Genomic DNA, 26,916 nt, shown 5'->3' on the forward strand with positions numbered 1-26,916 from the left:
TTATTTGGCTATTTCTCCTCGCCAGATGGCAGCGAAGCTTAGTTTCTTGTAATTCATTCTTTGTTTTTATTTTTTTATTTTTGTATAGAGCTGATTTTTGGTAGTGTGTTTTTTATAAAATTAACAATTAGTGATATGTACTTTCATCTATTTTTGTATACTTTTTGTATTTCTGCCTTGAAAAGCTTCTCAGTGAAAATTCATTTGCCTTGCAGATGCCGCTCGGAATCGACATAAAACATGTGATCCTGTTCCACCAATTTGTAGAAAAAATTAGAAAGAGAACGACGCTAGTTGCAAGAAAAGCTCGGCCTTAAATCTCTTCATTTATTTATTTATACTAAACACTGTACCTGTCAAAATTGAATTTAATTAGGGTTACTTAATTCTTAGCTTAAAATGTGTATGTTTCTTAAAAGGTCTGTTTACCGCCTTACAAATGGGGACATTTTCAAATCCAAAATCCTAGTGGATTTTCCTTTTTTTGACATAACCTTTCTGTGATTTGTCTACATGTTTCTCTTTATGGAAGACAAAGTAAGAAATCTGAAACATGATGGGAGGTGGGGGGGTTTCATAAGGAACTGCATTCTTATATTTTGAAAACTTCCATTTTTTCTAAAAATCGAATTTTGAGCTCGCTTGGCCCCAGGAGCGGCGATGTCGAACATTTTATTTGAAATGCTAAAAAAATTAATAAACCGTTAAACTGTATTTTTTATTAAAATTTGTATTTTAAATTCCATTGGCAAAATTAAGTATAAGAAATATCGCCATTTTTTATTGGCAAATTCTCACTTTTTTGTACTAAATAAATACCGCTAATATGTATTTTTTACAAAATTTTTATTGTATAGTAAAAACGAGCTTTAGAAGTTCGTTATTAATTAATTAATAATTTATATCTAACTAATATATATTGTAACGAATTTAGGGAAATTCCGCTTATTTGCAACCTTCTACTAACGTTCGAATCACTAAACTGTTGAATAAATAACTCTAATATTCAATAATGCAAATGGCCTTTATTAAGGTACTTCAGAACCAATAGCTTGCTTAAATCAAACTGATTACTGATTACTCAGCTTTAACTCCTTTTATAGTCTGTAATTTCTCATTCGCATACTTCTAGGCATTTCTATCTCCTAGAATTTATTATTTGTTTACCAGCTATAAACTCATCAGCTATAACTACAAATGCACAATTAGAGCTTCTCGCATAGCCATATGCGCGTGTATATGTGAGTGATACTTCACCGATGGATGCCTACTTTTGGAAGTATCTCAGATATATGCATGTGTTTGTGCGATTCTCTCCGCTGCTTGTATGGACACATGTGTTGACATAATGATTAGTGTGTTTACGTAAATAAAAGTGTGGCAGCTTGCTTTATTGTTGTTGTGGCTTTATTTACTTAGTATCAGATTAGTGATGTGAGTATCACTTAGTGTCACTAATATTCGTCGCAATATAAAAAGTCTCTTGAATTTTTTTGCAAATTTTATTTTTATGATAAAAGAAATAATCAATCAATATTATAAAAATGTTCACTCAGTTAAAACATGCGACTGCGTAACTTGCTTTATTTTCATACTCTGAACATCAGGGCTGCTCAACCCCTATACACTTATAGGACTTTTGTTTTTGTTTTGCCCTCACAGGCGCAGATAGAAATTCACACTTCAAACATAAACAAAATTTTCATAGCACCATATGCTCTCACATATAATTTCAAATCATATGAAAATGCTCGAATATCTTATGAAAGTGCCAAGAAAAGGCACTCCCATATGAAGCTCAGGCACTTGTGTATGAAGAAAAAAATTTACACTAACAATTTGACAACTAAAAATTATTCAAAAATATGATAGCAGTTAAATAAAAAATTTAAATAGATAACTGACCGCAGAGCTGAAATATATGGTAGATATGACCAAAGAATATAAACATACCAAAAGAAGAGGAGCCTCTTCTAACTCCATATGATAATAGTTAATTATCCTCAAAGGAAGTCAGTAACTACTGATACAAATTTCTGGTTCGGAAATAAACCTAGAGTGCCATTCAAGTACTATTTCGTTAGTAGCTATATTTGCAATTATAAAATCGACAATTTGGATTTTTATATTTGATATTTCATATATGTGTATATAAAAATAGGCCACCAACAAAAGTACTGCTTTAACAATCTACGACTACATATGAGTAAGCCTTTTTTTCAAAACTATTCCACAAGTCCGGAACTATCGAAAAATGCGATAATATCATACTAGAAGCAACATTTAGAATTTCGCTCCTGTTCGGGGCCAATGAAATATTACCAAGAAAGAACTAGATATCAGCTGTAAAATTATACACTAGTTCGGAATTATCCAAAAATTACCAATAAAGAACTAGTTCTAAAGTGGAAATTTGTATATAGTTGCTTAGGACATCGCAATGTTACAGCGTTTTCTTTTCTGGCTATAGTGTTACGCTTTTTGTACGCCGCGCAAGGGTTGTTGCTCTATTCTAAAAAACAGGCAACGCAATTACAGTATATTTCGTTCTTTTGTGAAAATAATGGTCTGCTCGCGACGCAAAAGCGTAACACTTTTACCCTGTATAAAATGGCGGTGTGGCAGCGCAACTCTGTGAAACTCTCAATTCGCTCTTAAGTTCCACTTATACTCTGTTAATATGAGTGAATATGGTGAGTTGAAATGTTCTTTGTATGCACTATAAATGTTGAACATTTTCTGGGGTAGGAGTAATTCTATTAAGGCTTTACCATTTACTTGGGCAATAATTTATTTCGGAAAAGAAAACGCTATTAAATTCGCCAGTTGAAAGCATGTAAAAGAGATAGATGGCGAGCTGTTAGTGGTTCAGAATGCAGTAGAAGTGCGCTAGTTTTGAACTATAGATTCTCTTACGGGGTAGTTCCTGTGATTTAATATTTTATTTCGGTGAATTATTTTTTGACTGATAGTGGGGGGAATCATTAATCAATCATGCGTATCATTTACTTTTTAAACATTTTATTAAATTCAGGTGGTATTTCAGCACCTCAGAAATCTCTGTTGATAGTATATGTAAATATTAACATACATTTAAAACAAACCGCGCGGAGCCCTCTAACTAAGCATTTCGTAAGTTATCAAACTCAATTTCTAATGCTTTATTTTATTACGATTATTGAAATACAAATTCCGACGATATATTGTATAAAATATGTTACTACAAAAATTGACGATATATGCCAATGTAATTTTTCGTAACTTTCTGAATTCAATTTATTGGCTATTGAATGTTGACGATATAATTATTTACGTAATATTTTAAGCAAACATTTTGTAACTTGAGACCAAATCTTCAACTTTTCTCGGCCTCAAAAAATTAAATATTTTTAAATTTTTTGAGTAGGCTAGTTGATCTAATATTTCCGGGTACAAATAAAGATTTATTTTATCTTTCGCCCGACGTTCGCTGAATATTTCAGCCTCTTCAGGGGCTACACCATGATTCAATTACTAGAGGTTTGTTCTTCAATGATGACAGATCTTTGATACTCCCAAATTGAAAAATCTGGACGGGTTGGCTTTACGAAGTAAGGAAAACGGGGAATAATTCAATACCCTTCAGTGAAATTTTAGTAGACAAGTATCTTTGGTAGTATATTAGTAGTAAATTTGTAAATGCCAAAATTTTTTGGGGAAATAATTCATTTTCTACTAAATATTTCGTGAATTGATAAAGTTATGTTGGTTTGGTCATTCTTTCAGAAATTGTTTGAAGAATGCCGTACGTTAGAATTTTATTCAAAAAAGCACTATCTCAAAATTTGTTTCAAAAACTCCCTATATGAGCATAAGTTCAATGCATTTTGCAATAAGAGGGAGGTAATGAAAAGCATTCTGAGATGAAGCGTTCTTCAATCTATCTCTAATATAGGCCGGTTTTGTGACAAATCCTGAATTGGGAAATTTTTGAAAAATATTTTGAGACAGCACGATTTTGAACAGGCAGCCGACATGGTGTGATACGCTACTCAGCAGCCCCAATGAACTGGCAAAAACAAAAATAAAAGAAAATGGCTTATTTTCTTAGAACTTTATATTACTACCTTGACTTTGACAGAAGAGTTAAGCTTTTGTGCGGTTCTACCGTACAGGGGGTATTCACCTTTTTATTCTGAAATTTCGGAAAGCTCTTTTCCGTTAAGTATTCATGGAAGCGTTCCGGAGAAACCGTTAATTTAGAATATTCGGAAAACGTTCATTTGATACTACCTCACGAGGTCCGAATGTGCATAATATTCCAAATATAAACCGATTCTCCAAATTCTTAAATGGAGGCGAATATTCCGAACATACGGAATTAATAGAAAAGACGGTCGACTTTTAATACGCGCCCAAAAATATCAAGAGAAGTGGCAAAAACGCGTATTGACCTCGATACCAATAATTCGAAGGCGGAAATAAAAATTTTAGCTCGTTCAAAAGATATTGACGAAAAACCAAAAAATTACCCCGGGTTGCGTTGGCGGCCTTCAGCCGAGCTTATAAAAAATTACCCTGGCCGGTCCACCAATGAGGTGGGATCAAAATTAAATGCGTGCAAAATCCCTTTGTACACAAAATCTTTTTCAGTGCACAAAAACGTTACAACAACCACATGAAAATTGCCAACTTCAACTCCAAATATCTCCGGACAGAGATACAATTTTTCTTTTCCGCCTTAGGATTATTGTTGTCGAGGTCACCTCTCTCGATATTTTTGGACGTGTATTAGCAGTAGACTCCTGTTCTAGACTTTTACCTGAATAAGTTAACATGCCCAATGAGTACATTTCGTTATGGCATCTCCATTATTTACTAATGACATTTTTACGTGGATCGATTTAATAGTCGAGGTTTTGACGTTGAACGATGAATTTTGAATTGTTTTAGTTTTCGAATGTTCATAGGTTTACGAAAGTGCACGATTCCTTGGTGTCCGTACTTTTCATAAAATTACCTATGTTCAATGTTCAGTCATACTAATAGATCGAGGCATAGTGAATAAATTCACTACAAAACTAAAAAAAAAAAAATTCTAAGGAATTATGCAGTTCAGTGCTTATCGGATATTTGTAAACTGATTGCTTCATATTTCTACTACTAATATTTTTCGAAAATTCGTAAAGAAACAACACAGTTAACGGATGTGAATTCGATTTGGGAGCAAAATGGCTCCAATTGTCAAAAAATGTGTCTGTCCAGCAAACCTCTTGTGATTGAATCATGGGCTACACTATTTTTATATTCAAATAAATAAAGAAACAAAATGTCACAACACATAGAAATTAACATGAAAACATTAATTCACACTTACAACAATATTGGACAATATGAACATACATATAGAACTAAAATATCGGTACCACCCTACGTGGTAGACTTGTCATTACTAATTTATTTATTTACTCAGGCATAGCATGTATGCAGCGGCGATATTGTCGCTGTGCTCCTTTCTGTTCATCGCCTTTTGTCTGTTGTTTAAAATGTGTAAGATTTCAAGTGTGTATCTCACCATCTCCCGTTTTTCCTTATCAATAATTTTGGTATTCGTGAACTCAGCTGTATGGCCACACTTGAGTATGTGCTGTGACAGTGCAGTGCTGTGTTTTTGTTTTCTAATATCACCTGCGTGTTCGGCAATGCGAACACCTAGCGCCCGCTTTGTCGCAATGTATTATAACGAATTTACTTGCAATTCCCCTTATTTGCAATCTTCTGCTGAGTTCGAATCACTAAACTGTTGAATAAATAACTCCAATATTTAATAATGCAAAATGGCCTTTATTAAAGTACTTCACAATAACACTCAAACTTTGCAACGAATAGATTGCTTAATAACCAAACTGATTGATAGCTCAAATGAAACTCTACTATTCAAAATAATACCGCTCTTGCTCGCTAGATAGCGTCTTAATCGCAACTGCTTGACAGGTAGGTAGGTAGGTTGAACTGGCCGGTCCATGAGGACCTCACATAGACTGATTGAGTCCGTAGTGTTACCAGAAGTTTGTTTTAACGACCAAACTGAAAAACCCTATCAAAAACCAGGACCTATGTTATAAAATAACTCCGTCCTCTTAGCAAATACTAGAAGTTTCCTAGGACTTAAGCCACTTGCTGCTTCTAGATCTGACAGCTGTATCACTCCTAATAGCTGGAGTCTTAGCCTGGCAAGTGCAGGGCACGAGCACAGAACGTGCTCGATCGTTTCCGCCTCCAACCCGCACTTCCTACCTTCTGCTATCACTGACCAAGCCTAGTTTAAAGGCATGTGACGCCAGAAGGCAGTGTCCAGTCAGAATACCCGTCATGAGTATACAGTCCTCTCTTTTTAATGATAGCAGCAACTGTGTTAGTCTAAGGTTGTAAGACCTACACATAATCTTCGACACTTTACAGCCCCGCGCTTGAACCCACGCCTTTCCCGCTTGGTCGATCATGTGCACCTCTCGCCTTCGCTTCATCTCGCCCAATCTAATTGGGACATCTACGGAGCAAGCTTCAAGGGATGCGCCCTTTTTAGCTAGTTCATCCGCTTTTTCATTCCCATCTATTCCCATATGCCCTGGGACCCAATATAGATGTATGCTTCTCCCTGTCCCGATTCTCTCCAGAGACTGCTTACACTCTAACACGCATTTAGATGCTGTGCTATGCGAGATTATTGCCTTAATTGCTGCTTGACTGTCAATATAAAAGTTAACACGGTTGCAGCTTAAGCTATTCTCTTCCAGGGTTTCTACTGCTTTGGTTACGGCTAATATTTCCGCTTGGAAAACGCTTGTCAAAACTGCTTGACAACTCAAATCAAACTGAATTCCAGAGCCTCTACAATTGCCGCCTTTTATACTCTTTGATTTCAACCTTCGCACCTTCTAGGCGCTTCCAGAATCTACTAGTCCAGCAGCTCTTAAACTTCTCAGCTGTAACTACAATTGCACAATTTTATAGTTTTTCTCATTGCATACTTATAGGAGTATCTCAGATATATGCATGTGTTTGTGCATTGACTCTCCGCTGCTCGTATACGTACATGGTACATATATGTAGACGCAATTATTGTTTTGTTTATGTAGATACATAATGATTGATCTATGGATGTGAATTCATGTCACTGCTTAGCATTGGCTTAAGAGACGATATCATCGCTCAGTGCTGCTAACATTCGTTACACTGCCCTCCACCTAAGTCTGATCGTCCCGATCAGACATTTCTCTCGATCTATACGCTGCCAGCCTTTCCAAATGAACCACTCTTCTAATCCGTGGTTTCCCAGTGGTTTGTATGCGATAGATGGTATTACTGATCTTTTTCACAACTTTGTACGGGCCTTCCCAACTGCACCGAATCTTGGAGGGAACACCTTTCCGCCGGTGAGGGTTGTATAACAGTACCAAATCTCCCTCCAAAAAACCTTACGAATTTTTGTTCTCATTGTACCTGCGTTTCATCTTACTACTCATTAGTCTTGATCGTTCCCTCGCACTCTGTTGGTTGGCCAATGAACTTCTTCGCAGAGCTTGCACTTGACGGATTGACTTTGCATCATCATTATCGTCTGGACGTTTCACAACAGTAGTGCGCGCTGGCTTGAAACCACCCTTGCATTCCATCTGAAAAATTTTTTCAGTCATTTTAGTGCGTGCATTAGGTTTTGTCGATGCCGGTCTTTTTCTCGCAGGTACTTTTAATTTCGGTTTATTTGGCACATGCGATCCATCAACCTTTTCTTTTGACTTTCGTGGCCTTTTCTTGATGTCGTGATCAACCATGAAGTCCACTCCCAATATGACTTCTTCAACGATCTTCGCCACAACGAATTTTTGTAGAACCGTGACCTTTCCAATCAAGACTTTACATATCACTTCTCCCTGAACTTGGTTATACTCGCCAGTGACCGTACGCAACCTTGCTCCAGGTAACGGTCTTACTCTCCTGTTGATCAAGTCAGATGGGATCAAGGAATGAGATGCGCCCGTATCTAAGTCAGTACACGCTCCTTGCCATCCACATTCCCTCTGACGGTAAGACTGCTTGATTTCCTTCCAATTTGCGACACAGATATCACAGGACATTCAATAGCCGGGGCAAGTTTTCGTTCTTTACATCCGACACGCTCTTGCTCATTTCCTCCAGCTTTGCGTTTACGGCCACCCACATTGTTGGAACTGTTAGGACCAAGATCGCAATGACGTGCAATGTGACCGAACTTCCCGCATTTGAAAACTTTTTCACTCCGCTTTTGCGATCCTTTCAGCGCCTCCAATATTGCGTCTACCCACTCTGGCCTTTCTACTTCCACACAGAAGCGACGCTGTTTCCTGAATCAGAGCTTGTGACACCGTTTCTGCGAATGTTGGATTTTGGGTTTGCGTATGTAGCTCGCTTTGTTTCGGCGTCCCGTATGCCATTTATAAAGCTCTGAATCTTTACCCTTTCAGTGTATTCCACGGGTGCGTCCGCATTCGCTAAATGTGCTAGCCTTTCAATATCCGACGCAAACTCTTGCAATGTTTCACCAGGCCTCTGAAAGCGGTTCAGCAACTCCATTTGGTATATCTGTCTCCTATGCTCAGTTCCGTATCGTCTCTCTAGAGCGCCCATCAATGCTTCATAACAGTTCCGTTCGCCCTCTGGAATGGTTTGTAAAATCTCAGCTGCAGGCCCTTTCAACGCCGTCAAAAGATGCAGTTTTTACCTTCGTGTTGCTCGCTGAAACAACTGGGAGAATTAGTTGCAACTCCTGTATACGATCTTTTAAACGTATATCTCACGCTCCATTTTATCTTGTCGACAACTGAACCCTTCCTGAAACTGCGTTAGTTTCTCTTCCATACGCGATTCTAGTTGTGCAGAGATCTGCGATGATACCTGTGCTGAAATTTGTGTCGACATTTCTGATATACGTGCCTCTTGTGCTTCAATTTTAGATGTTATTTCTGACGACATTTCTGTTCTTCGATCTGTCCTGACATATTTGTCTTCTGTTCTTCGAGCTGTGTTTCCATCTTGGATGTAATCTGTTTCGACATTTCTAACATTTGCGACGACATTGATGTTACTGTCGATGTTTGTGCAGATATTGCAGCCAAAATCATGTTCAAGTCTGTGCTCGTAACTGTCTGCGATGTTTCGTTTTTCTCTTCAATTTTTGTTGTTGTCTCGTCCCCATCAGGATAAAAGACATACTCGTCCACATCGATTCCTTGCGACTCCATTACCTCTCGTAGCTGTGCTTGAAGTTCGATCTTATTGCCGGTTGTATTCAATCCACGGTTCTCCAACTCCTTTTTCAGTTGCTGGATCCTCAATTCATTCAACTTTGCCATGTCCAAGTTGTATTGCCAATCTTCGGAATTTATTCAACAATTCATCTTCTGACACCAATTGTAACGAATTTACTTGCAATTCCCCTTATTTGCAATCTTCTGCTGAGTTCTAATCACTAAACTGTTGAATAAATAACTCCAATATTTAATAATGCAAAATGGCCTTTATTAAAGTACTTCACAATAACACTCAAACTTTGCAACGAATAGCTTGCTTAATAACCAAACTGATTGATAGCTCAAATGAAACTCTACTATTCAAAATAATACTGCTATTGCTCGCTAGATAGCGTCTTAATCGAAACTGCTTGACAACTCAAATCAAACTAAATTCCAGCGCCTCTACAATTGCCGCCTTTTATACTCTTTGATTTCAACCTTCGCATCTTCTAGGCGCTTCCAGAATCTACTAGTCCAGCAGCTCTCAAACTTCTCAGCTGTAACTACAATTTCACAATTTTATAGTTTTTCTCATTGCATACTTATAGGAGTATCTCAGATATATGCATGTGTTTGTGCATTGACTCTCCGCTGCTCGTATACGTACATGGTACATATGTGTAGACGCAATTATTGTTTCGTTTATGTAGATACATAATGATTGATCTATGGATGTGAATTCACGTCACTGCTTAGCATTGGCTTAGAGACGATAGCATCGCTCAGTGCTGCTAACATTCGTTACAGTATGTTTTATCACAGTTCTCGTTCTCCTTTCCTTTACATTCTAGTTTGTATATCACGTTGTTTTGTTGTTGCTTGTGTATTTTAGTCTTTGTTTTTGTGTATATATTGGACATTGTATTGTTGAACTTGTAAGCTAGTGTGATGTTTTGTTGTTTAATTATGTTGTGATCGACTATAGGACTGAGCTTTGGAATATATGTCACACTGTGGTATTTCTTAGTGTGTTGTTGCGTCTGGTAATTTTTTGAGGTGGTTACTGGTTTTTATGATCGCCTGGTTGATCAATTCGTGTATTAGGTGGTTGGGGTAATTATTATTTCATAAAATCAAATGTATCTTCTCTTTGTTAGGTTAGGTTGGGTTAGGTTCAAGTGGCTGCCGTCCACATTGGAGCGGCACACTTAGGCCTTTATAGGCCCTTTGTGAAACCACACGGATTTGTTCCTACTTTCCTAATCAAACCACTTCGTTGAGTTTGTGAAGCCAACTAAGCGTCGTGTATTGACCTTAGCTATATCAGTCAGATCTACGAGAAACATCTTGCCCATAAAACGTTGCCTTCTTCTGCCGAGCGCTGGACATTCACAGAGTAGATGCCCAACAGTTTCAGGTTCTTCTTCGTTGCCGCAGCTTCTACAGTAATCATTAAATGGAGCGCCAATCCTTTCCGCATGCGGTCCAATACAAACATGACCCGTAAGAAGACCTACAACTAAGGAAATTTCCCTCTTACGGAGAGTGAGAAGCTCTCGCGATCTCTTCTCATTCCATTCCGGCCATGTGAGTTTTGCCGTGTGGCATCTATCATGATGCTTCCACCTGGCTCCCTTTTCCATCAGTAGAGCCTCGTTTATCTTGAGCTTGCAGGTGGAGAGCGGCATGCCCACCCTCTTCCAGGATGGCGAAAGTGGAAGGGATGTACCCTTTCTTGCAATATCATCCGCCATCTCATTACCTGGTATGCCCTTATGTCCCGGAACCCATACCAGATGCAGAGTAAACTGTTCAGCCATCACGTTAAGTGATCTGCGACAGCCTACTACAGTTTCAGAATTAGCCCTAAGGCAGTCCACAGCGTCTCGTGTGGCTGCAAGCTCGGCCTGAAATACGCTACAGTGATCCGGAAGGCGAAACGATCTTTGTATCTCCAATCGTTCCGAATAGACACCCCCTCCGACCCTGTTATCCAGTTTAGATCCATCTGTGTAGATATGAATGCTGTTAGTGGGCCAATCAGGGTCATTCACCCACTGTTCCCTCTCAGGGATTAATATCTCGCATCCCTTGATAAAGTTGTTATTTGGTTTGCAGAAATCTGTCCATTCTGGTATGCAGAATCTGTCGAGAATTTCAGTATGTTTACAGTGCGACCATGTGGTCAGTTTCCTCAGCCTGATAGCTGCACATGCTGCATATTTAATGCCTACTATATCTATGGGTAGTAGGTTCAATATTACATTCATAGCCTCCATTGGCGTTGTGCGAATGGCTCCGCTTATGTATAGTAGTGCAGATATGTGCACCGTTTGAGCAAGATCCGTCGAGGATTTATTCAGGGCGGGCCACCATACCGCCACCCCGTATAGCAATATTGGCCTAACTATGGCCGTTTATATCCAATGTACTATCATAAGGGACATACCCCATTTCCGTCCAATGGCCCCTTTTCATGTGTAGAGGGCAACCGTGGCCTTACGGACACATTCCGTGGTGTTTTGTATCCAGTTAAATTTCTTATCAAGTGTGAGCCCTAGATAGTTGGCGGTCTCATTTAACTTAAGCACTGTGTTTGCCGCCAGCACTGGAGTTGAGAGACGTGGTCTCTTATACCTCCTCGTAAAGAGCACCAGCTCCGTTTTATATGGGTCCACGCCCAGACCATTATCAATGGCCCATGCTTCGACCCTTCTTAATTCCACCTGCATCATATCGCAGAGAGTTTGTGGAAACTTCCACTTATCGCCAAGGCAAGGTCGTCAGCATATGCTATAGCTTTACAGCCCCTCCCCTCCTCCATGTCCCTTAGCAGCTGATTCACCTCCAAGACCCCCATCAGAGGGGACAGGACTCCACCTTGGGGAGTTCCACTACTGACGAACATGCTCACCGAAACCCCTGCAAATTCTGCCTGTACTACCCTGCATAGCAGCAATTGGTGCACAAGATCCACCAGCTGAGATTCGATGCCCAGATCAGTCAGTACCTTAATGATTGAGTCGGGTTTAATGTTATTGAACGCTCCTTCTATGTCTAGGAAGGCTGCCAGGCAGTATTCCTTGAAGGAGAACGATCTCTCTATGCACGATGTAATTGCGTGCAATGCCGTTTCCATTGACTTACATATAGGCGTGTTGTGCTTCAGAGAGTTGGTCATTCACTGCCTCCCTGATATATGTTTTCATCAGCCTCTCCATCACCTTTAGTTGAAACGAAGATAGACTGATGGGTCTGAAGTCCTTAGGCTTCGCGTGGCATGCTTTGCCTGCCTTGGGAATAAATACCACTTTAGATGTTTTCCATATACGTGGGATGTGGTTTAGTGCCACGACACCTCCTATTATAGCATATAGCCAGCTAGTGCTGCATTCCAGTGACTGTTGCAGTTGTATAGGTGTAACTCCGTCCGGCCCTGCAGTTTTGAATGGTTCAAAAGATTTGATGGCCCAAGATATCTTATCTCTTGTAATCAGGTTGTACTGTTGATTGTTTCAAGCTTTGTGTATCCCCTGGTTCGTTCCAAGCTGCACCTGGAAAGTGTGTATGCAGCAGGAAATCCAGGGTTTCCTCCCCAGTTTCGGTCCACGAACCATCAGGCCTTTGCAAGCATCCTGGGGCCGTATTAGCCGATCTGGAAAATACTTTCCTAAGTCTATCCCCTTCAGACACTGTTTCCATGCTGCTACAGAAATCTCGCCAGGAGGATCTTTTGGCTTTCCTTAGCTCAAACTTATAGTTTCTAAGATGCTCTTTGTATACTTCCCAATGCTGCTCATTGCCAGACGCTTTAGCTGCATTGAAAGTGGTCCTACTTAACCTGCGAAGGTTTTCGATTTGTGAATTCCACCATGGTGGCTTCTTTTTACTCCTTTGAATTCTCTTGGGACAGACTTTATCTAGTGCCTTGCGGCATACCCCCGTGAAGTTATTTACCAGTCCTTCCAGTTCTGGTATGCTACCTGGTGTTTCCGGTACGCTCTCAAGCGGCAATATCTTAACTAGTTCCCTATTGAATTCTTCCCAGTTTGTATTTTTAATATTCCTGGTGGCAGCGCTCTGCTTTTTCACCAAGTCTAAGTCGAATTGGATGTAACGATGATCAGAGAATGAGTGGTCCTTAAGGACCCTCCAGTCTCTGACCAACTCTTCCGCATCTTCTGAGACTAAGGTGACATCGAGAACTTCCCTTCTTGTTTTTGTAATAAAGGTTGGTTCAGTTCCCCTATTGCTTATGGTTAGTCTAGAGTTGAGGATCAAAAAGTAACTCACCCTTTCGATTTCGTGATTACTCCCCCAGGTGGAGTGGTACGCGTTTACATCTCCTCCCAGTATCAGTGCACCTGATGTAGCTTCCGCCAGATTCCTGACGGTCGATGTCGGCACCGTCTTCTCATGGGCTAGATAAATTGATGATAGCCTGATTTTACCCATACTCAGGCTTAGGCTGATCGTTGTTGTGTCTTCATCACTAAATTGAGGAAGAAACAAAACAATAAGCTTGGTACTAACAAGTATACACGATCTTGGCTTTCCCGAGGTGCCACAACTTACCAGTGTGTAGCCGGTGGACTTGAGTCCGCAAATGTTTTGTCCTACCACCCACGGCTCCTGGGTGAGGACGATATCAGCTACCCCTTTAGATGTCAGTCGGAGCAGCAGTGCAGCGGAAGCTGCTTTACTGTGGTGCAGGTTTATCTGGAGGACCCGCACCAACATCGCACACTTTCTCCCCTCCTTGAGCGTAGAGTTAGCCACATCTTCCATCATCAGCTCCACCTCCGTGTAATGCAGGTGTAACGCGCCTATCCCCATGGATGAGATAGACGAGGCGTAGCCGGCTCACCCCCATTTGCCTTCGTAGCCACGTCCTCGTCGCTAGCTTCGGCTGTCAAGTTCCTAGCGGCGTTGACGTCGTTACTGTAGACCCTTACGGTCACGGTGTCTAAACCATAATTTATCTCGACTCCAGTTTTCCTCAATACTGTCAGCGATTCCTCATTCAGTAGGAGGACAGCCTGACGTGTGGCTCTGTCCCCCTTCTCCACGCTAACAACTCTCCAATTGGCAGCTGGCAGCGTCGGGTTGAGGATCCTTATCATACTGAGTATCCTCTCTGGTTCAGCTGGTTTTGCCGGTAGCCACACCTTGCTCGTGGCCATGACGGTATGTCTTTGAAATCGACCGCCCTGAGCTTCGCTCCAGGGTAGACTTCACTTACAGACTCTACCGCCTTTTTGTATATGGCTGCGGACCTCTCGTCTTCGCATGCCACGACTTTGATACTACCCAGGAACCACCCTGCATCCTTGCATACCGGTGGCGGTCCAGGATTGCGCGTAAGAACGTCCAGGGTGATATTCGACAGCTCGCTTTTCACCCATTTCCATTTATCTTTCTTTATTGCGCCGTCTTCCTGATTGTTGTCAAGGACCCCTAGCAGGATTTTGTCCTTGACTACTTCTACAAAAGAGCGCCCATGCACCTTCGGCCTCTTTGGTTTAGTAGGCACTACTTCCGCCGACTTTGCCCTTTTGGTTGCCACTTGTGGCCCCCTTTCTTCTGCCAGACGAAAGTCGGGTATCACCTCCTTCGCCCATTGAATCTCTGCCAGTATTTCTCCTACGCTGTCGCTTTCCGCTCTACTCTCGAGGTCTGGCATACGTGTGGATCTGGTTAGGATCCTTGCAGCCGCTCTCCTGTGCTTGTATCCAACTTCACTGGGATTTGGCCGCTCACTAGGCTTCGTGAAGGCCGTGGGTGTCGGGGGTGGACCACGCGGGGCCTGCGCACCAGCTTCAACCGAGGCTGCATTCTGCATACCTGCTGCGTCTCTGCTAGTGCCAGGAGTATCCCGGAGAACACCCCTTTGCCCTGGCTCACTGCCTAAAGTTTTGTTGGGGAGAGGGTTCTTACCCGGCATCGCCACTGGTCCTGAACCATCCCATTTTTTAGCCATATTCTGTCGGTTAGAATGACCCTGCTTCGCATTGGTCACCGTTGTGGTGGGCAGAAGCCCTCCCGGCCTTTGAAGAGCGCCGGCCTCTTTTTGTTTTTTTATCTTCTTGTTACTTCCGTTCATGTTTCCACTAGTGGCGGAGAAAAGGAACGTCCACCCGGGCAGAGACCCGCAATACCCGGGTAAGGTCTTCCACAACCTAGCGCGACCTGGTGCCAGGAGGGCTCCGTTCGCGACTGGGCTATTTAGGGGCCCCAGCCTGGCTGATCCTCGGCACGGAAACGAATAACGCCTTGATCCAGCCCCCGAGAAGGAAAGGAAACAGGAAAGAGAGAGAAAAAGTAAAAGAAAGAGAGAGAAAGATACCCCAGAAACCATGGTCAAGAATCATTTTCATGTAGCCAGGCTATTAATGAGTCAGGCACACAGCCCTGATTCCTGATCTTAGCTGCACACCGTCGTGACATCGCACAAGCTCAATACTGTAGTGTCCAAGAGTCTCAATATCAGTCCACACGTAAAATTTTAACATTCTAGGTATATTATTTACTAAATAATAAGGTTTTTTGTGTTTTCCAAAATGTAATATATTGTGACGAATATTAGTGACACAAAGTGATACTCACATCACTAGTCTGATGCTAAGTAAATGAAGCCACAACAACAATAAAGCAGGCAGTCACTTGTATCTACATAGCCGAATCAATCATTGTGTCTACACATACGTACGTACACGCAACAGAGAAGAGACGCACAAACACATGCATATATCTTATCTGAGATGCTCCCAAAGGTAGGCAATTATTTGTGGAAGTGTCACTCACATATACACGCGCATATGAGAAGCTATACACGTGCAGCTGTAGTTATAATTTTATAGCAGTAACTAATTAATTCTGGAAACGCCTAGAAGTATGGAACGAGGCAATCGAAGAGTATAAAAGCGGCAACAGTAGAGGCACGACAATCAGTTTGATTAAGGCAAGCTATCAGTTGCGAAATATAAGTGTTATTTGAAGTACTTTAATAAAGGCCATTTTGCATTATTGAATAGTGGAGTTATTTATTCAACAGTTTAGTGATTCGAACGTTAGTAGAAGGTTGCAAATAAGAGGAATTCCAGTAAATTCGTTACAATTGGTGTCAGAAGAGGAATTGTTGAATAAATTCCGAAGACTTCGAATACAACTTGGACATGGCAAAGTGGAGTGAATTGAAGATCCAGCAACTGAAGAAGGAGTTGGAGAGCCGTGGATTTAATACAACCGGCAATAAAATCGAACTTCAGGCATGACTGCGAAAGGCAGTGGAATTATAAAGCTTTTTTTTGCAAAGATATATCTTATATTATTCGTCCACGACCCTTTTAAAAATCTTTTCTATAAAAGTGGGCGTGGTCCTTAACCGATTTCGTTAATTTTTCTTTAAAGCATTCCTTATAGTAAAGGCAGGTTTAACGATTTTTGATTTATGGTTAATAATATTTGTAAAATTGATTTTATCACAAGTGGGCGGTGCCACGCCCATTTAAAAAAATTTTTAAATTTGTATCAAGAGTCTCAATATCAGTCCACACGTAAAATTTTAACATTCTAGGTATATTATTTACTAAATAATAAGGTTTTTTGTGTTTTCCAAAATGTAATATATTGTGACGAATATTAGTGACACAAAGTGATACTCACATCACTAGTCTGATGCTAAGTAAATGAAGCCACAACAACAATAAAGCAGGCAGTCACTTGTATCTACATAACCGAATCAATCATTGTGTCTACACATACGTACGTACACGCAACAGAGAAGAGACGCACAAACACATGCATATATCTTATCTGAGATGCTCCCAAAGGTAGGCAATTATTTGTGGAAGTGTCACTCACATATACACGCGCATATGAGAAGCTATACACGTGCATCTGTAGTTATAATTTTATAGCAGTAACTAAGTTAATTCTGGAAACGCCTAGAAGTATGGAACGAGACAATCGAAGAGTATAAAAGCGGCAACAGTAGAGGCACGACAATCAGTTTGATTTAAGCAAGCTATCAGTTGCGAAATATAAGTGTTATTTGAAGTACTTTAATAAAGGCCATTTTGCATTATAAGTGTTATTTGAAGTACCTTAATAAAGGCCATTTTGCATTATTGAATAGTGGAGTTATTTATTCAACAGTTTAGTGATTCGAACGTTAGTAGAAGGTTGCAAATAAGAGGAATTCCAGTAAATTCGTTACAATTGGTGTCAGAAGAGGAATTGTTGAATAAATTCCGAAGACTTCGAATACAACTTGGACATGGCAAAGTGGAGTGAATTGAAGATCCAGCAACTGAAGAAGGAGTTGGAGAGCCGTGGATTTAATACAACCGGCAATAAAATCGAACTTCAGGCATGACTGCGAAAGGCAGTGGAATTAGAGGGAATTAACGTGGAGGAGTATGTCTTTCCTCTTGATGTCGAGGAGACAAGAAAAATTAAAGAGAAAAATGAAACATCGCAGACAGTTACGAGCACAGACGTGAACATGATTTTAGCTGCAATATCTGCTCCAACATCGACAGTGTCATCTCAACTGGCAGAACAGAAGACATATATGGAATCGCAGGAGACACGCATAACGTCCAAGATTGAAGCCCAGGAAAGACAAGTGTCATCTCAACTGGCAGAACAAAAGACATATATGGCATCCAAAATGGAAGCACAAGAGGCACGAATATCCGAAATGTCGGCGCAAATTTCAGCACAGATATCATCGCAGATCTCTGCTCAACTGGAAGAGCAAGAAGGACGTATCTCCTCGAAGTTGGAGGAGCAAAAATTTTACAGTTTGAGAAAAAATCGAGGCCGAGGTGGATGTTTTGAGAGGACGTATCGAGCAGTTGCAGCTAAATCGCCCAGCAGTTTCAACGAGTAATCCAAAGGTAAAAACACCATCCTTTGACTGTTCTGTTCCTTTCCAGGTCTTTAAGCTACAATTTGAGAAGACCGCAACAGTGAACAACTGGAATGCTGAAGATAAAGTTGCTACACTGTTCATGGCATTGAAAGGGCCTGCAGCTGATTTTACAAACCATTCCAGAGGGCGAGCGAAACTGTTATGAAGCATTGATGGGCGCTCAAGAGAGACGATATGGAACTGAGCAGAGGAGACAGATATACCAACTGGAGTTACTGAACCGCTTCCAGAGGCCTGGTGAAACATTGCAAGAGTTTGCGTCGGATGTTGAAAGGCTGGCACATTTAGCGAATGCGGACGCGCCCGTGGAATACACTGAAAGGGTAAAGATTCACAGCTTTATAAATGGCATACGGGACGTCGAAACAAAGCGAACTACATACGCAAACCCAAAGCCGTCATTCGCAGAAACGATATCACATGCTCAGATTCAGGAAACAGCGTCGCTTCTGTGTAAGCCAGTTTTCAAAGCACGCCGTGTGGAAGTAGAAAGGCCAGAGTGGGTAGACGCAATTTTAGAAGCTTTAAAAGGAGCGCAACTGAAGAATAATGGTGCAATCAAATGTTTCAAGTGCGGTAACCCAGGTCACATTGCTCGTCATTGCAGCACCGGTCCTGGTAGTTCCAACTTGGGTGGCCGTAAAAGCACAACGGGAGGAGACAAGCAAGAGCGGGTCAGATGTAAAGATCTAAAACTTGCCCCAGCTATTGAATGCCCTGTGATATCTGTGTCGTAAATTGGAAAGAAATCAAGCAGTCTTACCGTCAGAGGGAATGTGGATGGCAAAGAACGAGTACTGACTGTAGATACGGGTGCATCTAATTCCTTGATACAGGAGAGTAAAGCCATTACCTGGAGCAAGGTTGCGTATGGTCACTGGCGCATATAACAAAGTCCTGGGAGAAGTGATCTGTGAAGTCTTAATTGGGAAGGTCTACACAAATTCGTTGTCGCGGAGATTATTGATGAAGTCATATTGGGATTGGACTTCTTAATTGACCACGACACCTGGATCGACGTGTAGAGGAGTATGCGTTATAAGAACCAGGATATACCACTTAGCTTCAGTTTGGAGAAAGGGTTCAGTAGTAATCTAGTACTGGCGGAGAAGACTCGTCAAAGACCACGAGAGTCAAAGGCAAAGGTTGATGGATCGAATGGGCCAAATAAAGCGAAATCAGAAGTACCTGCGAGAGAAACACTGACACTGACAAAACCATATGGACGCACAAAAACGAAGGAACGAATTTCCCAGAAAGAATGCGAGGGTAGTTTCAAGCCGGGGCGCACTACTGTTGTGAAACGTGGGAACGATACTGATTATGCGAAGCCAATCCGTTAAGCGCAAGGTCTACGAAGTAGTTCATCGGTCAAACAACAGAGTGTGAGGGAACGGCCCAGGGTAATGAGTAGTAAGATGAAACACAGGTACGACAAGGAAAATAATTCGGAAGGTTTCCGGGAGGGAGATTTGGTACTGCTATACAACCCTCACCGGCGGAAAGGTGTTCCATCCGAATTTTGATGCAGTTGGGAAGGCCCGTACAGAGTTGTGAAAAGGATCAGTGATGTCATCTACCGCATACAAACAATTGGGAAACCACGAAACGGAAGGGTGGTTCATTTGGAGAGGCTAGCAGCGGGGGGGAGAGATTTTCTGATCTGGAAGATCAGACTTAGGTGGAGGGCGGTGTGACGAATATTAGTGACACTAAGTGATACTCACATCACTAGTCTGATGCTAAGTAAATGAAGCCACAACAACAATAAAGCAGGCAGTCACTTGTATCTACATAACCGAATCAATAATTATGTCTACACATATGTACGTACACGCAGCAGAGAAGAGACACACAAGCACATGCATATATCTTATCTGAGATGCTCCCAAAAGGAGGCAATTATCTGTGGAACTGTAACACACATATACACGCGCACATGAGAAGCTATACACGTGCATCTGTAGTTATAATTTTATAGCAGTAACTAAGTTAATTCTGGAAACGCCTAGAAGTATGGAACGAGGAGAGTATAAAAGCGGCAACAGTAGAGGCACGACAATCAGTTTGATTTAAGCAAGCTATCAGTTGCGAAGTATCAGAGTTATTTGAAGTACTTTAATAAAGGCCATTTTGCATTATAACAGCCCTATTCTGTGCACTTGACAAATTCACCATCTTGCTTATTTGTCAAGTTTGACAATTTATCAAGTAATTGCTATTCTATGTGCGATCGAGAGAAAATTTATTACTTTTGCTCTTATTGTGGGAAGATCGTCCTGGGGTTTGTGGGGGTAATTTCAGGACGGTTTTGGGGACTCCCTCGGGGTCTTTTCGGGGACATTCCGGGATGGTTTTGGGGCCTCCATCGGGTGCTCCCGGGGTCATTTGGGGGTCGTTCCTGTATCGTTTTGGGGACTTCCTCGGGATCCTCTCGGGGTCATTTGGGGTTCATTCCGGGACGGTTTTGGGGACTACCTCGGGGTTTTGTGGGGGTCATTTCGGATATTTTTGGGGACTCCCTCGGGGTCATTTGGGGACATTCCGGGACCTTTTTGGGGGCTCCATCGGGTCCTCCCGGGGTAATTTGGGGGTCGTTCCGGGATGTTTATGGGGACTCCCTCGGGGTCGTTTGGGGATAATTTCGGCATGGCTTTGGGGACTCCCTTGGGGTGATTTGGGATCATTCCGGGATGGTTTTGGGGACTCCCTCGGGGTCATTTGGGGTTAACCCATTTCGGGGTTAGAAGCATAAAATGAGACATATCGCTCCAATTGCTCATGCGTAGTACGTTCCACTTTTGATTTCTTTGAAAAAACTATGACTAAACATTTGATTTCTGTTTACTTTATTTAGTTCACCACAATATGGTGAAAAGCACAGGTCGTAGAGCTTTTTAGAGTTGTCAAGTTATGCACAGTATAGAAATATTTGTCAACTTGATAAAAATCTTGATTACTTGTCAACTTATTGACAATTTGTCAAGTACACAGAATAACCCCGTAAGTGTTATTTGAAGTACTTTAATTAAGGTCATTTTGCATTATTGTATAGTGGAGTTATTTAATAGTTTAGTGATTCGAACGTTAGTAGAAGGTCGCAAATAAGCGGAATTCCAGTAAATTCGTTGCAATATATAAAAAGTGGGCGTGGTTATCATCCGATTTCGCTCATTTTCAATACCAATCTATTCTAGGTCCAGATAAGCTCGTGTATCAAATTTGGTGAATATATTTCAATATTTGCTCAAGTTATCGTGTTAACGGACAGGCGGACGGACGGACATGGCTCAATCAAATATTTTTTCGGTACTGATGATTTTTATATATGGAAGTCTATATCTATCTCGATTCCTTTATACCTGTACAACCAACCATTATCCAAACAAAGTTAATATACTCTGTGTGCAAAGCACACAAAAATTATTATAAGGAGCAAATATATAAAGGTGCAGCGCACACAGTGCCGGACATAGGTACAATTATATCGGAAGTCTATTTATTGCAGTTCACCTTTATATTTTTGTTCCTCATAAAAATTTTTTACAGTGGTTATGTTAAAATTTAAATATCAAAATTCGACGTGACTATGTGTTTATTTAAAGAGACATTTTTCGTTTCTTCTGGTGTCTTTACATGAAGGAAGTACTTAAAAATTGTTTTCTTTTTTTATTTTACTTCCGTTGTGATTCTACTATGCGTGAAACTAAATCAATGTTTGTATCACGGTACACACTAATTTGATATTTAGATGATTTACTCTGTGTCATAACAACCAAACAAATACTTTAAAATTAAATATTGATTTTTTAGGGACATTAGTTCAAAGATGTCTCAAATTATCGATCATATGGGAGAACTTTCAGCTGTGGCACAGAAGTTATCGAAACCAGTTACATCATCTCAAAAGTTGCGGATGGTCGAAAACCAAACAGTTTACGTTATGGCAGACATAAATGGATGTGATGGGTAAGTAATTATTTCACTGCATGCTAGTTGGGCACAGCTAGGCAATTTACAAAGCCTCTTAAAGTCTTATACTTTTTTTCTACAAATAAATTGCCGTATTTAAATACACCCGTAAGAAGGACCTTCAGTAAAAAGTATTAACAAATCTAAATTTATGAAACCGCTTATCTTTTTTATAATTTTTACCCTTTTTTGTTATTATTTGGTCTTTTTCACGAAATTCCTTTTGAAGCTTTTAAAAATAAGTAAATAAATTGTTCGACAATAAAATCAATAAAATCAACAATCTGATATACTTACATCGGCTGCTGCATTTTTTTTAAATTCAAATTTTATAAGAGAAACAACAACAAAGCCTATATGACGGTTTAAAAATCGTAGCACATACGATTAATTGTGAATTACCTGAGTTGAAGTTTCATAGGTATTTGTTTCATTATAAACCGATGAGTCGTCGTGAACAAATCGATGACACTCTGATAAAAATTTGGCAACTCTCCGATAAGAAAGTTATTTTTTTTTGATAACAAACCGATACATTTTTGATAACAAAATCAATGCATTTTTGATATCACGTTGATAACAAATTGGTGACACTCCAATAACAAATCTGTAGGTTTCCGAAAAGAAATTGATATCCTTTGGACAACATTTCGATAACATATCGGTAAAAAATCTATAACTTTTTGATACCAAATCGATAAACTTTCGATAACATTCCGATGCGAAATTGGTAACAAATCGGTAACATATACTTAGATAATTTTTCCATGAGTCCAAAGATTTACGATAAAAAACTGGCTAAGTCGTCGATTTAAAATCGACTTAATTTAATTTTACTTAATTTATTATGATTGGTACGCTAGTCTGATCTGATTTATGCTGGTGCAAAGAAAAGGATTAAATCACCTTACGCCCGACGTTTCGCTGAATATAGCATCCTCAGGGGCAACACTATTTATTTTCAAATTAAATAAACAAACAATAATTTTTATGTTGAAAACCACATGCAGATAAACTAACACAGTAAACGAAAATTAACAAGTAAACAAAAATTCTACACTTACAACAATATCGGACAGTATTAACATTTAATTACACTGGATCACAAATTCCAATTTTTTTCTGCACCAGAGACACCATTATAAAATTCCTATGTAAAATCACCCCCTGATTTTGAAAATCAAGGTTATTTTTAATTCTATGGTAACGGTTTTGAGATATTTACTAATAACGGGTTTTCCATTTCCAAAAAAAAAAAAAAAAAATTGCATCCACTTAATCATATATATCTCAAGAACGAATTGAGCAATTCCAAAACGGTTTGAAGCTTTTAAAAGGCAATAAAATTTGCTATAAACTGTGCTTACAACACTTTTTGCTAGGCCCTGCAGATTCAACGAACAATCATTACGGATTTTTTCCTTTTTTTTTGTAAAAATATAAAAAAATGTGTACTTTGCGAGGAAGGATCTCGAAAACTTTTAATTTTTTTGCAGATTTGTTTTTTTCTCTCTAAGCTCTGTTTTATTACAAAAAAATAAGCTTTCATTCAACAAAATCGATGGACTAATACAAAAGTTATAAGCATTCAAGTAAATATATCCATTTAATACTTAAGTACCCTAGTGGTACATATGCATTAGTATTCGCTAACTAACTGATATACTAATACTAACACATATGTACCAGTAGGGAACTTAAGTATTAAATGAATATTTACTTGAAGTCCATCGATTTTGTTGAATGAAAGAATATTTTTTTGTAATAAAGCAGAGCTTAGAGAGAAAGCAAAAAAATCTGCAAAAACTAACTGATATACGAATACTAACACATATGTACCATAAGGGTACTTAAGTATTAAATGGATATATTTACTTGAATGGTTATAACTTTTGAATTAGTCCATCGATTTTGTTGAATGAAAGCTTATTTTTTTGTAATAAAGCAGAGCTTAGAGAGAAAGCAAAAAAATCTGCAAAAACTAACTAACTGATATACGAATACTAACACATATGTACCATTAGGGTACTTTAGTATTAAAGGGGAATATTTACATGAATGCTTATAACTTTTGTATTAGTCCATCGATTTTCTTGAATGAAAGCTTATTTTTTTTTTTTTTTTAATAAAACAGTGCTTAGAGAGAAAAAACAAATCTGCAAAAAAATAAAAAGTTTTCGAGATCCTTCCTCGCAAAGTACACTTTTATATTTTTACAAAAAAAATGGAAAAAATCCGTAATGATTGTTCGTTATCTTTGAATCTGCATTGCCTAGCAAAAAGTGTTGTTTGCACAGTTTATAGAAAATTTTATTATCTTTTAAAAGCTTCAAACGAATAGCTCAAATCGTTCTTGAGATATATATGATTAAGTGAACCCAATTTTTTTTTTTTTTGGAAAAAAACCGTTATTTGTAAATATCTCAAAAACGTTACCATAGAATTAAAAATAACCTTGATTTTCGAAATCGGGGGGTGATTTTACATAGGAATTTCATAATGGCGTCTCTGGTGCATTTTGGGTGTAAACCAGTGTTATCAGTACCACCTTGCGTGATAATCTTGTCATAACTAATTTATTTTCTATTCAAACAAAGCATGTATGCTGCGGAAATATTATCGCTATCTTCCTTCTTATTCATGGTCCTTTCCCTGTTTTCTCAAATGTGCAAGCTTTCCAAAATATATCTCGTCATTTCCCTTTTCTCCTTATCAATAATTGTCGTGTTGGCAAAATCTGCTGTATGGCCATTGCTAATCATGTGCTGTGATAGGGCCAAGGCGAATCTATACCAGGTGGTGGCAAAGCGAATTCAGTCAATTCGCCGTGCAGATGAATGTCAAGTCAAAAGAAAATTTTCATAGATTTCGATTAATTGACATTTTGTTGTACAAGGCTTTGTATGGAAAATTATCAAGAAGAAGCAATCAGCTGATGGGATAACAACACCTGTAATGAATTCGCCTTGGATAGGGCTGTAGTGGGTTTTTGTTTTTTTTATGTCGGCTTCGTGTTCGGCAACGCGAATACCTAAAGCGCGCTTTGTCGTCCCAATGTATGCTTTATTGCATTGCTGGTTTTCCTTTTCCATGCATTCGATTTTATATATGACGTTGTTTTGTTGTTGCTTGTCTATTGGAGATTTTGTTCTTGTGTATATTTTGGATAGTGTATTGTTGGACCTGTAGGCTAGTGTGATGTTTTGTTCTTCGAGTATATTGTGATTGATGCTTGCACTTAATTTCGAAATGTATGTCACACTGTAGTATTTCTTTATATCTGTTGTTATTGCGTTAGAAGGTATGCTGTGTTGGTTGCTATTTTTATGGTTTCCTGATTTATTAGTTCGTTTATAAGGTGGTCGGGGTAGTTATTGTTTTTAAACGGTTTTATTTAGGTTGACTTGACAGGCTGCACGGCCGCCGTTGTGAACGAATTTTGTAATTAAAATTTAAGTAACTTCCCGATAAGCTACAAGCTTGAAACTTGGAATATGGTTCAGAACCCGATGACAATGCAATAATAAGAAAAAAATCGCCGCAAGGTGGCGCAAGGATCGAGATATTCCCAAAAATCGTATTTGTGTCCCGATTTGGCTCATATTTGGAACACATAATACATACAAGAATAGAAAGCGACTCATGAAAAAAATTCGCCGCTAGGTGGCGCAGGGATCGAGATATTTACAAAAATCGTATTTGTGGTCCGAATTGGCTCATATTTGGAACACATAATACATACAAGAATAGAAAGCGACCTATGATGTCCGATGTGGCTCATATTTGGAACACATAATACTTAAAGGAATAGAAAGCGACCTTAAAAAAATCGCCGCTAGGTGGCGCAAGGATCGAGATATTCACAGAAATCGTATTTGTGGTCCGATTTGGCTCATATTTGGAACACATAATACATACAAGAATGGAAAGCGACCTATGAAAAAAATCGCCGCTAGGTGGCGCAAGGATCGAGATATTCACAAAAATCGTATTTGTGGTCCGATATGGCTCATATTTGGAACACATAATACATACAAGAATGCAAAGCGACCTATGATAAAAATCGCCGCTATGTGGCGCAAGGATCGAGATATTCGTAAAAATCGTATTTGTGGTCCGATTTGGCTCATATTTGGAACACATAATACATACAAGAATAGAAAGCGACCTACGATGTCCGATTTGGCTCATATTTGGAACAAATATTACATACAGTCCGGTAGAAGTGACATCAAAATATTTTGGAGTTGGAGGAGGGACAAGCATACGTGACGCAGAGTCGAGTAAAGTCTTTGGAAGGATTATGTATTGAGGACTTATATTGTAATAAATTGTCAAGAAAGAGTCCCTGTAATAATGAGTCACTAAAGGAACTAAAAAGAATGGGAAATAATAGGCAATTAAATAAAGACTAAAAACTTGAAAATAAAATAATTAAACAAAATTTTTTAAGTTAAACGGTTTTATTGAAAACAATACTTTCATGAATTAATAATAATAATAAAAGCTAGAAAATAATTAGGTAGATCCTAGGTACTAGTCATCACACTCCTCATCAATCTAGGGCGTTAATCTTACTTACTTAATTGGCGCTTAACCGTCTAAACGGTTATGGTCGTCCAACAAGGCGCGCCAGTCGCTCCTTCGCTCCGCCAACTGGTCACACCAAGGGAGTTTAAATCGCTAATCAGGCAATTAAATAAAAGCGTTGGACGCGTAAAATTTTTATTGATAGTCATAAGTAAGACGAACTGA

The 26,916-nt window shown here is 39.5% G+C and overlaps 1 protein-coding gene across 18 annotated transcripts in view; it reads left to right on the plus strand.

The window, feature by feature from the left end:
* LOC137253031 (alpha-tubulin N-acetyltransferase 1-like) overlaps nucleotides 1-26,916 on the plus strand; it is a 783,286-nt gene that overhangs the window by 270,623 nt on the left and 485,747 nt on the right. For all 18 annotated transcript variants that reach the window (XM_067789271.1, XM_067789279.1, XM_067789276.1 and 15 more), the window contains one exon: nucleotides 22,003-22,158. In XM_067789271.1, the coding sequence (XP_067645372.1) occupies nucleotides 22,003-22,158 (156 nt within the window). The remainder of the gene's footprint in view (nucleotides 1-22,002; nucleotides 22,159-26,916) is intronic.

This window comes from Eurosta solidaginis, chromosome 5 (genome assembly GCF_040869045.1).
Source record: "Eurosta solidaginis isolate ZX-2024a chromosome 5, ASM4086904v1, whole genome shotgun sequence".
NCBI classification, from domain to species: domain Eukaryota; kingdom Metazoa; phylum Arthropoda; class Insecta; order Diptera; family Tephritidae; genus Eurosta; species Eurosta solidaginis.